The sequence below is a fragment of the Acanthopagrus latus genome, chromosome 6 (genome assembly GCF_904848185.1).
Source record: "Acanthopagrus latus isolate v.2019 chromosome 6, fAcaLat1.1, whole genome shotgun sequence".
Taxonomy (NCBI): domain Eukaryota; kingdom Metazoa; phylum Chordata; class Actinopteri; order Spariformes; family Sparidae; genus Acanthopagrus; species Acanthopagrus latus.
The window spans coordinates 2185603-2198507 of NC_051044.1; the positions used below are offsets into that span (position 1 = coordinate 2185603).

General features: G+C 40.1%; 1 protein-coding gene across 1 annotated transcript in view; it reads right to left on the reverse strand.

The window, feature by feature from the left end:
- Positions 1-12905, reverse strand: part of LOC119021758 (hemicentin-2-like) — a 76561-nt gene that overhangs the window by 55244 nt on the left and 8412 nt on the right. The window contains exons 2-3 of the mRNA XM_037102257.1: positions 12675-12754; positions 9926-10258 (exon numbers count right to left, since the gene is read on the reverse strand). Coding sequence (XP_036958152.1) covers positions 9926-10258; positions 12675-12726 — 385 coding nt within the window. The 5' untranslated portion in view covers positions 12727-12754. The remainder of the gene's footprint in view (positions 1-9925; positions 10259-12674; positions 12755-12905) is intronic.

Genomic DNA, 12905 nt, shown 5'->3' on the forward strand with positions numbered 1-12905 from the left:
TTTAGGAGCTAATTTTTCTACAGTTTATTGTGTCAGGATTAAAAATCATTAATGAAGATGTCAGTGCAGTAAACTGTCTGTTTGTTAGAAGCTTTGTTTTAAATCTGACGTATCTGAAATTTTGTTTCATTCAAACTGTTTTAATGTCTGTAAAATACACATCATCTCAGAATCAGACCAGAAATTAAAATCACTTTTATTTCTTTGATCCCAGTTTGAAGACAGAAATATCAGAAACAGTCACAACACACAGTTTGACAGTTTTCATGTTTTATTCCAACGTTTGTACAGAAATGATGAAGCGCTGCCTGAAATGACCTGAAACACGACAAGAGCATCATCAGTGAACAACAGAACCATCAGTGTGGAACTGGACCTGACAGACTGCTGAGCACCTTAAAACAGAAACAAGAACCAACACAGGCTCGACCCAAATAATGCCAACAACACAAATCTACAATATAAAGTCACATTATATTGACAGTGACTGACAGTGTTAACAGCAGCTTCAGTTCAGTGAAGTCTGATGGTTTTAAAGCACATGTGGAGCTCAGTCAGGAGCTTTAAGCTCTACAAGCAGTCTGATAATATTTGGTAAATAGACGCATTTATACATCACTGCTGCCCTCATTCATCCATTCACTCACTCACTCACTCACTCACTCACTCACTCACTCACTCACCGATGGCAGTCAGCTACCATGCAAGGTGCTGGTCTGACCATCAGGAGCAGTTTGGGCTTCAGCCTGTTGCTCAAGGACACTTGGACATGTGGACGGGAGGAGCCGGGGATCGAACCAGCGACGTGTGATTAACTGACCAGCTGCTAGAGACGCTTCAGATCATCAGAGTATAAAAATAAAAGAATAAAAGCAACATAGAACAGAGAGAAAGAGCTCGTCTTTGTCCTCAACAACATTAATAACAGAGTCAAAGTTTGTTCGCTGCATCATTTTTTCTCTTCAAGCTGCACAAGAGTGGAACTGAATCTCACCAAATATCAGAATTCATTTAATTCTCACTTGACAGAACGATTCATTAATAATCAGTTCTGTCAGCATTAAAGGCCACCTGCTCTCTTCTGTTACAGCTACATGTCACTGTGCTGCATGTGGACCAGCTCTTATTGTGAAGGGCTGATAGTAATGTATATTATGGTCCATGTTAAATAAAACAATGAAGGAAACTAAATGAAAGCACTTTAACAGCTCCTGAGACAGAAGCGACCTCATCAGGTAATGTGACTGTGACAGGTGTGTTAATGTGTTCAGTCAGTGGAGGTGAATCAACGGTGGAAGTAACAACAAGAGCCGAGCTGACGTATCAGGTGAGTGTTACTACTGAACACTAAATATACTCAACAGGATCACAGCTGAAAACTATCTTCTCCTTAAAACAAATGCCAAGTAATGTGCACCTCAGTCCAAATCTGCGTCTTCTGCATCAAAGTGAGAACAACCTTCATTTCCACGTTGCTACCATCACAACCCTGATCCCAAAAACTCATTTCCACTTTAAACTGACTTTAAATCAGCTTTTAACTCTTAAACTGCCTGAAACAAGCAGACAAAACGTCCTCACTGTCATCCAGCATCGTCTGAAACTCTGACTGCTTTCTCTAAATGTTTCACTCTTACAACTCACACATTCAGCAGCAGCAAACTTCACAGCACATGCAAAGAGAGTCACATTTCTGGATCAGCGGGATTATTTCAGCGAGGTCGATGAGTCGGGTTCAGTTTGAGGCTCTCTCTTCTCCTCGTCTGCAGGAAGAACAACACAGTTATATTCAAGAACATCTCAAATGTCTCCAGTGGAAAAACCAACAGAATGATTCACGTCAGAGAGGATAAAACATCTGTCAAGACTCTGAACATCAGATACATGTAAACAATGAGTTGTGATGTTTATCAGTAACATGTTGATATGATATTTAAACTCACCTTTTTTGTGATTTAGTGGGATGCAACCTTTGACGTAAAGCAAAAATAGAAGACTAACAACAACTAAAAGGATGCTGAGAACTACAATGGCAGCGATCACTCCAGCAGAAAGTCCTGAAACAGATGAAAGTGGATGTGAGAGTCAGAAGTTGAGGTCAGATGATCAGCAGCAGACTGGACCTCACAGCCCACACAGAACCACTAAAGGTGAGTCTGCTCCTGAAGTCTGAACTTGTTCCACATGAAAACTCCACTGGGATGAATGTGAGCAGGAACAGTGATGTTAGCTCTGATCTCAGGTCCAGTTTCCTCCTGCTGGGCTCCACAGCTCAGAGGCTGCTTCTGGTTCTGGTCCCAGCAGTGAAGAAACAAATGGACTTAGTTCCATTCATCACTTTGATCTGACAGTAAAAACACAGGATCATCTGAGAAAATATAAAACTTCTTCACAACACTTTTACTGACACTTTTACACTTTTACTCAAGTGGACTTTTACTTGTAACAGAGTATTTTTACTTTGTGTTTCTGCTTCTGTCACTTCAGTAAAGTATCCGAGTACTTCTTCCACCACTGACTACTGTCCACAAACATGGAGATTAAAATCACTGTCAGCTTCTTGGTGCTGGTCGGGTCCACAGTTATTGGGCCCTGATGGCAGCACATCAACACAGTCTGTAGATTATTGAAGTCGAGTCTCAGCAGAAGACGGAATTTTTCACTCTGTCTGAAACATCTTTAAAACCTGATCAGGATCCTTTAGATGTGATTAATATAAAATGTGCCTGTTTGTAATGAGAGGGACTTTTTAACAGTGTAAAATCAGCCTGATGCTGCCCTCTAGTGGACAAACTGTGTCATGACTCTGATTCTACATCACAAGTCCAACATGAGTAAATGTTGGAGGTGGTGAACATTTCTTCACTCCTGGTTTCAGGCTCAGACAGAGGAGGAAGACTCCTGCTCACATTTATAAACCACAGTGTTACACTTCATCTGTTGTTCTCATCTGAGTTTCACTGCAACTCAAAACTTCAACGCTGGATTTTAAAGTTAAAACTCATCTTGTAATGAACCGACTCTGCTGCAGTTCATGAATAAAGTACCAGGAAGCTGTTTGTCATGTTGGACCTTCACTGCAACACAACGCTTATAATTACAAGTTTACATGGTCCAGTAAAAACTGCAGCTCCACAGCCTTTATGTTCAGAGTCATGAAGAAGTGTTGGACTGCTGCAGGATTTATTCTGTGTTTGGATATTTGTCACACTTCATTGTTTCAGATGTTCAGACAGAATCAAATAAAGAAGAGACAACCTGAGTTAACAGATAATACAGATTTTAAGGCATTAAGTTGTTTGAAATATTAAAACACAAAGAAGAATCTCACCATTGACCGTCGCATAACTCTCAGCATAAATCTGATGGTTGATTTCTTCCTGAGTGACGACACAGCGGAAGTTGTCAGTCTTGGTTAAAGCAGCTTTAAGGACGATGTCGTAGCTGTCTCCTCTTTCTGTTTCCTTCAGATCTTTAACAGGAAGGATGTTTCCAGAACTGTCCTTCCACTCGACTTTAGGTTTTGGAGAAGCTCCAAGAACTTCACACTGCAGAACCGTCTCACTATCTGTTTTAAGTACGCTGACAGAAGGTTTGGTAGCCGCACCTGTGAACATAAATAAACAAATATATTAAGAAAGTTAACGTGATTAAAATTATTCTCCTGGATTACAATGAGGATCAAAGAGTGTGAAGACAAACAGAATAAAAAGCTCAATATAACAATAAAAGCTGCTGGTTTGAAGCCTCCAGTTTGACATCACAGCCGTCAAAAAATAAAAAAATCTTGTTTCCTTTGGGAGCCAGAAGTGACCATATTTGGATTAGAGGGGGCGGAGCTGAGGAGGAGATCCTGATTGGATCTGACTTGTTAATCACGAGAGGAAGCCACGCCCCCTAAATCACACACACACACACACAAACACACACACCTGCTTTCTGGTCTGTTTTACTGCCAACAGGAGAATAATCCAGTAAATGAACATCATGTTGTGTTGAAGAAGACTTGAAACTAGAGACTGAGAGCATGAACTCATCAGGAGACTGTTTACTGAGGGAAGAAATCAAGTGACAAGCAAAGTCATTTTCTCATAAGCTTACGTACGTAAGCTTATGAGAAAATGACTTTGCTTGTCACTTGATTTAGACTTCTTCTTGAAACCAGTGGAGTCGCCCCCTGCTGGCCGTTAGAAAGAACGCAGGTTTAAGACTCTTCAGCACTGGAGTCACTTTCACACCTGGAGGCTTCGTCTAGATTTTATACAGTCGACCATCCAAACTGGTTTAAGGTTAAAAAGCTTTAAGTTGATTTAAAAAAAAAAAAGTCACGACTCACTAAAAATATAATCCTGAAATGATGTCACATGAGATTTGTCGTCTGATATATTATTTATGACACTAAAGTCGGAGAAATACTGTGTTTTAAAATATGAAACATTAAGTGTTTAAAAGCTTTTTGTTTGAGTCTCTGACAACAACTCAGATTAACAAACATTTAGAGACACGCGGGTACAAATACTCCATTACTGAGCTGATAATTGTACTCTAAACTTCTACTTCACTGCATTTCAAAAGGTAATATTGTACTTTTTACTCCACTACATTAATCACACAGATATAGTTACTAGTTACTTTGATACAAACTGAATGTGCACAATCTGCTCCTCGCTGCTTTTTACACCTCTGGTTGGACGTTACACTGAATTTTCTTTGTCTGGTTAATTTACTCGGTGTAAATAAAGATGTATTGAATCTGATCTGGTTAACAGATTGTACAGGTGAACCTAATAAAGTGTCCGCTGAGTGTATTTGATCGACAGTCTCCAGCTGCCGGAGCAGAAAACTGATCATCACATCTGTTAGAATTCTTCTGTTGTATTCGACAGCAGCTCAAACAGGAAGAAGAGCCTCATCGTTTATTATTTATTAAAAACTGCAGCTTTGTTTCATGTTTTTATCATTTAGATTCATCATCAAACATCAAATCAAACAACTACAACAGCTGCAGACTGATGAACAAGAAATAAGTGATAAAGTGACGTTAAACTGAGCTGTAACACTGTGTGAAGGTTCAGCAGCTGTTGTTCTGTTTTTGTCTTTCTGGATGCAGGAATGTAACGTTTGATGAATATTTAGTCAGAGTGAGTTAAAACCTGTGATGATGTTTAATGACTCATGTTGTTATTATCTCTCATCATAACTCATCACTTCAGATCAGCGTCCTGTCAGATTATCTTCTGTTTCCTCTTCTACTCACTCAGCAGCTCATATTCTGTTTGTCTGTTCTGATCCAGTTCTGTCAGTCGGGTCCATCAGTTCCTCCACAGTTACACCTCCTAGTTATTATGTGCTGAACAACCAGCTCAGCTGTGTGTGAGACTCACTTTGTGTGCTGTGATTCATTTTAGTGTGTGGATGCAGAAATCTTTGTTCAGTCACCACATGTCTGTACATTGAACTTGTCCAGGTGTGAACTCACAGACAGTCGGTGTGAAGGATTTAAACAGTCAGCAGCAGAAGAGGCAGCTGTGGAGCTTCACTACAGGCCTCGTTTGTGGAAACTGCCTCTCAACTGGAAAGGAGCCACAAACTTGACAGAAAAGGAGGCTCAGAGTTCAGGACCACTTTCAGTCTGAGCTCCTCAGTGGACCTGAGCCCGGTACCAACATCATTCTTTTATGTCACTGACAAAAAGATTCAGTGATGAAGATCCTGTGACATCAGAACCAGAAGCAGCTCCAGTGTGACTCCAGGAGACGGAGCTCAGATGTGTTTCAGGACTCAAAGTTTCTCTGATTAATCAACTAAATGAACACATGAATCAAGTGTCTGTGTTCAGATTGTTGTCATGTATCATCACAGCTGCACGTCGTCATATCCAACATACAGACAGTAATTAATGATGTAAATGATCCTGAAAGGTGAATTCAGACTGAACACAAAAGTTGATTGAATTCCAGTTAATTTAACAGCTGCAGAGTTTTTACAGTGAATGTTTCAGCAGCACAAACATCAACTTCTTCTTATTCACATCCAGAACACATTTATCTTTATTTTCTGTTTTAAGTCTCAGAGTTTCTTCAGTCTGAAACATTTTTAACGTCAACAGACTTTGAGCTGATGACCTGTGTGTTCAGTCTGAACTCATGATCATTTTTGAAAGACACAAATAAATGAATTCTCTGAAGACTAAAATATCCCTCACCTGGCAGGCGCACATAGGTCAAAGCAGGAATCTGATGGCTGAGTGTCTCCTGTGTAGCTACACAGCGATAGCGGCCAGTCTTGGTCACAGTAACGTTGACAGTGATGTATGATCGACCTCCTCTTACTGAGATCTGAGGTGTATCAGCAGGAAGAGTGTTGTTATCACTGTCCTTCCACTCTAATGTAGGAAGTGGATCACCATGAGCTTCACACTGCAGCAGACACCAGTGATTTGTTTCATCAAGTATCTTGATAACTGGCTCTGGAGCTGCACCTGAGAACAAACAAGAGATATGAAAGGACAATTATAGTACAATAAACAATGTGGGATCTTTGTTCCATCTATACTCTGCTTTTTTTACAGCGTACAATGGGAAGAGAAAAATACAGAGGAACAAAGAAATAAAAAAGCAAAATATAAGCATCCAGCATTGTTTCACAGGTAGATCAAACATTTTTATCTTGTTCCAGTTTGAGGCAGATTCTCATGTAGTATTTCTGCTCAATTTGAAGGGCTACACTAAAAAAAATTACATAAAATACTAAACACAGTCTTTAAAAGTAGCACTCCTGATATGTCCATGCACCTGTATTAGTATGAAATATTTTAATTTAGCTGTCTGAATGCAAATAATCATAACATTAATTGAAATTGAGGCCTGTGGAGCTGATAACAGAAATTTACAATTAGTGAGAGGCGGAGAGTGACGTCATCAGAATCAGGACTCACCTGGGATGTTTTTACCTGTTCTGTCTCTTAATGTTATAAGGTGCGCAGGATGCACGCGACCCGATATTTACAGTAAAAAATAATAAAAACATAAACATCATATTTTCATGTTGACGTCAGAAGTCAACACACACATATTACACCTCACCTGAAAGCTCACAGGTTCGTTTTTATCAACACATTCAGGAACCTAAAATATAGATTTACGACATTACAACAGCGGCGTCTCACTTTACGGCAGTAAACAGTTAGCTACTTACTAGCTAGCCTGTGTAGCTGCAGTTAAACTGTATTTATAGGTGTAAAAACAGACATTTATAGACGAACAGCGGCTCGTTTTAAAGACAAAAGTCCAGCCATTAAATCCAGCTCGGTTAAACGGAAGCGGAACTAAAAACCACCACAATAAAAGTCGATTGTGTCGCTCGTTTATTTTTTAGCGCCGCTCGTCAAACTTTCCGAACAACTTCATTTTAATCAATTTAAAGTATCGACAAAAGATTTGACCAATGATGTTCAGTATCTCTGAAATCAGTAAACGCCCCGGAACAAAACCAACCAATCAGCATCTTTCTACGACCTGAAGTGACGAACCTAACGGTCTTTTAACTCCATCAGCCAATCACAGGTCAGCATCTGTACGCGAGCTCCACATGTGTGTTATTGACAGCTGCTGTCATCCAATGGGAAGTCAGCACCGCGAAAACACTCTGAGTTAGCAGCCAATTAAATTACCTGTGTGACCATATATGGAAGTGAGTGTTGTGGGACTTCCTGTGGCAGCGGGACACCCACATAACAGAGAAACTTTATTTATATGTTTAAGGAGACATGATTCAATGATAATAAATATGTAAATCTTTATTTAAACACTCACAACATCTTTTTATCGTCCACTTTAACACTGAGGGACATTTTTCAGCATCTTAAAGGGATTTATTATCATCATTTGGTAACTTTGGAGAAGTTTTAGAGAGCTCTGTGGACATCTGCTGGAGATAATCTGTACTGCACTTTCTAAAATATCTCAGAGCCTCTTCTGTCTGGCAACATAAAATTTGGTTCAGATATTTTAGACAAGTTGAGGGAGAGATCCTGAGAATTTCAGCCTGATGGACCGGATTATAATTTATTAATTTAATCTAGAAAATGAAATGAAACAAACAAAAAAAAGAAAACTTTCATTTTTTTCTCTGTTGAATCATTTAGCAGTTCAACTCTCTCTGAGCTTTAAATCAGATCAACACACCTGATCAACCTCAGAGTGTTTGCTTTACAGTGATGTAGTGGACATGTATCAGCTGCTCCTGGTTTTTGTATTAAACTGTTTAAAATGAGTAAATATTAAGAGGCAGAGACGCAAACAATTAAAATGAACCCCAAGAGGTTAAGACTCGACCTGAAAGGCAAAACAAACACATGTTAGATAGTTTTGAAACAGACAGGTAATACTGTGTAAAAGTCATATTTCATCTCCTACAGACGGCTGAAGCTTCATTGTACAGAGAGACATAATCTGCAGTGTGTCTCTGATATCAGCATGTTTGATGCAGGCAGGGGCGCCACCAGGGATTTTGGGCCCCATGAAAAGAAAACTGGGCCCTTGTATAGGCCGGCAAAAAAATGTTATGCTGTTTTATATAAAACTATGCATTTTAATGATAGTTTTGAAAATAACTACCATATTTCTGAAAAGAACACTTGGTTACTGCTCACTGTCTCCCTTGAAGTCCTGCATGCAGCTCTAATTTATCTCCACAGCTGAAGACTCACAGGTGGTGACTTTGGATTTGGGGTAAAAAAAAATACATATATGGGGCTATATGGTTGTTGCGATTTAATCTTCTGATTTCCAGAAAATATAAACATTTCCCTGCTTGTATTGAGAGTTGTATTAAGTCACACAGTCTGCATGCACCAGAAATGTTCTCCTCTGTTCCTACTGCAAAGCAGGAAGGTGAGAGTCCCAAACTGCTGATCAAACACTCTCGTTTTCTAATCCAGTGGTTCTTAAAATGGGGTGGGGTTCCATAAGTAACACAATGACAAAATGTGTGTCTATGTTGGTCAACAGGTTCATGCACTTTCTGTAATAAAACATCTAAAAGCAAAAATATCTTCAGATGGGGTCCCTGGGACAAAATCTCATCAGACAGGGGTCCGTGGTCTAATTTGTGTCAGTTTAGGGGAGCTTGATCACCATGATCTTAAAGCTGGAATTAATCTCCACCTCAGTTATTTTAACCCTCTGAAAATGATGGTGGATCATCTTGCATTAACATAACTGTCTTCCACAGGCAGTCACGGTCTCAGTTTCAAAGAGCTAATTATCGCTCCAAATTTGAACTGTTTTTACCGTCAGGTCTGCGACCTCAATGTGAAATGATGACCTGTAATAATAACTTTCAGTCAGCACATGATGAGGGATGAGATGAGGATGAGGAAGCTGCTGCTGCTCAAACTGAGAAACTAGATTCATGGCTGTCTGTCTGCCTTCAATCTTTACAGCTGCTGACAGCTTTAACTGTTGTTAAACTGTGGCAGCTGTGAACTGAGCTCACCTTTCTTCTGAAAGAAATATGTGAGGAGTTGTCTTCCCTCTCCTTGATTTCTGCCCTTTCCTGTCATTTAAGTCTCCCTGATTTTGCTTTCTTGGGTAAAGACATGTTGATGAGCAGCAGCCTCTCTGCTCCTGCAGCTGCAGGGGTGGACTGAACCATTATGTATTGTGAGGGGGGAGAGGGGCCTCAGACAGCCTCCACTGAGTTTTTTTTATATATATATACAGAGTAAAGTTTCTCATCCGATTTATTCTGCCAATTCTAAGTTCGTTATGAGGTCGTCTCTCCAGATGTGGCTGCAGCTCTGTGGGCTCGAGGCCCTGCCAGATGTGGATTCTGACCACTGAACAAAAGTCCATCTGGGACTCTGGAACCAGTCGCAGCAGTAAATGAGCGACATCTTTAACTGTTTAATGAAAACACTCACCAACAACAAGCTCGATGATGGATGTTTGTCTCGGTTGATGACGTGGAAAATCACAGCTGTAGTTCCCGCTGTCGGCCATCTTTGTTCTTGTGATCTTTATGGAGGCGTTGCCGTTCTGCAGTTGATCTTGAAAAAATGAGACTCGACCTTTGAACTGCTCATCTTGACCTTGACGGCCGTTATTGTAATGAACGCCTGCATCATACAGGAACACCTCCTTCTTCTTCTGACCATCTTTCTTCCAGTCAAACAGTTTTCCTGCGAGGTTCTCCTTGGTTCTGATCCAACAGGGTAAAACAGCATCACTGTCTTCTTCCACGACCACTCTGACAGCTGGAAGATAAAAACATGTTACTCAGTATGTTAACATGCTGAGTCATCAGGAAACAAAGTCAGATAACAACTTTACACAACAAAAACTCAAACAGCTGTTTCCTCTAACATGATAGTTTTGGTTGTGTCCAGCTTGTACTGACATATTTTAAGTATATTTAATCTTACAGTAAAGTTAATCAGGTTTCTGTTATCGAGCGTTTGTGTCTGAATGTTACAAAATGTGTTCAGCTGTGGAAACTGTTCATCTTTATAACACCAGGAGAAGTTGTAGTTTTATTCATGTCACATCTTGATTTATTGGACTGGATTCAAAGACACAACTAACCACCAAACTATCCTGTTCCACAGCTGAACACACATGTTGTTTCACTGAACTTTCTCAGGACATCAGATTAAAGTTTCATTCAGGAAACATTTTAAGAATCTGTTGGTTTGACAGATCTTATCATTTATCAGACGATGTCTCACCCAGATCAAGTCAAACCACACAAACAGGTTTTACTACACTGTTGATAAAAAGTGTGAGTGGTAGAGAGACGACAACATACACTGCTCTGGTTTTTATATGAATGTGTTAATAAATGAAAGAAATAATTATGAACAAATCAACACACAGTCACAAATGAATCTGATGCTGATAATCAATAAACTAGCAGCTACACTGAGACAGATTCCCAGCTGACCCTGAGTCAGTTATCAGACCTCCAGCTGCTGTGATCGTTGGTTTGTGACAAAAGAGAACAAGTCCAAACACTTTCAGGATCTCTGAGTCTCGACTCACATGAAGATTTATGTATTTAATCTTCACTTCAACATGATCAATAATGTTCAATTAAATGTGAGTCTTTTCTGTTTCTTTCCTCTGTGACAGTAAACTGAATATCTTTGTGTTGTGGACAGAACGAGACATTTGAGGACGTCATCTTGGACTCTGAGGAACAATGATGGACATTTAGTTTAGTTTTTAATAATATATAACTGCAGAATTCGAACATGTTGCTAACAAGCACCAACCTCTGTCAGTTCATATTCTTACAGCTCAGAGCGGATGATGATGAACTGACCAGTGTCTGTTCACTTTATTACTACATTAGTTTATTCAGAGAGTCCAAAGTCCAACACACAACTTGATTTCATTTGTGTTCTGTGTTCGGATCACGTTGGTGTCAGAGAGGATGGAGTCGACATCACATTCAAACCTTTGTGTGTTGTGACATGTTCACTGAAGCGTCTCTCTGAGCAGAGACAGCTGACATCTCTGACATCTGTTTACAGAAGCCTGCTGCAAATTCATACTTTTATATATATATTTTTTTATATATTTATACTAACAATAAGTTATATTTTGTCAATAAATGGGTATTTTAATATAATCAAAGGTGAAATATGCAGCGTTTGTTTTTTACAGAGCTATGAACAAACAAAGAAAGAGTTCTTGACAAACAGCAGTTTGCAGCAGCTAACATGAGCTTCAGATTTACTTGAAGCTGTTTCCATTTGTATTTAAAAACTTTAAACAGTTTTTATTTTATTTTAGGTTTCAGTGGAGTTAGAAGGTGTTAAAGCTGCTGCACACTGCAGCGTTTACAGCTGAAGATAATCTTTATTGCCCTCCTCATGAACTGATCATCACCTGATGATTCATTGATTATCTCCAGTCTGATCTGCAGTAACTCATCATCTCCTATATAGTCTATAAATCACAGTGATTCAGGAGTTACTCATTAACTATCAAGTCCTTCCTGATCACTCTTAATAACTGCTCACATTGTGTTGAACTGGTTGTTAAGTGTTAATATCTCGACAGGCTCCTCCAGTGTCAACAGTGTCTGACTTGTTGGGGACATTACAGGACCTGGTCCAGCTGGACCGGGTCTCCCCTTCAGGACTGACCGTGGCCGCAGCGCAGGGCGGATGATGATCCGAGTCACGTCTCTGTTTTATTGATCAACTACTTTAGTTTGTTCAGGAGCTTCAGACACACACGCGTTTTATTTCACCTCCGATAAAAGAGTCCAAAGTCCAACGATCACAACATCCGGAAGGTTTCATTTCATCACAAGAGTTTCTGTGAAACCTGCCAGAGTCTGCAGCAGGATGGAGACGACGCACACGCACATGCGCACACGCACGAACACGCACAGCAGTGATGACGACACATAATTATAAAGCACCTCGAGATAAAACTCATTATCATTCTGCTGTAACTCTTCTATAATCGATCCGATCAATACTATCGATGTGCGCTGATTATCGGGGTACATGTGACGTCACCGGGCGCTGAGCAGGTGTCTCGTGCGCACTTAAAGCAGGAAGCAGCCTGATTAACATCCAGCATGTTTCCACATTGTTCCTGTTCAGATGAAATCAAGTGAAATGACAAACTGTCAGTGATGATGATCAGTTTTCTTACCGTCTCCAGAGCAGCTCAGCAGACAGAGACACACGAGAGGAAGAAGCTCCATAGTTGTTGATGTCCTCTGAGGACTTCACCTCACTGATGGAGCCTCTATGTGACGGAGCTCCACAGGAAACCTCAACACTCTGATTGGTTCATCACAAACTGTTTCTGTTTCTCAGCCTGCAGGCAGTGAGGGCTGCAACACATCCGGTACACACCTTCACAATAAAAGCGTCATCAGCA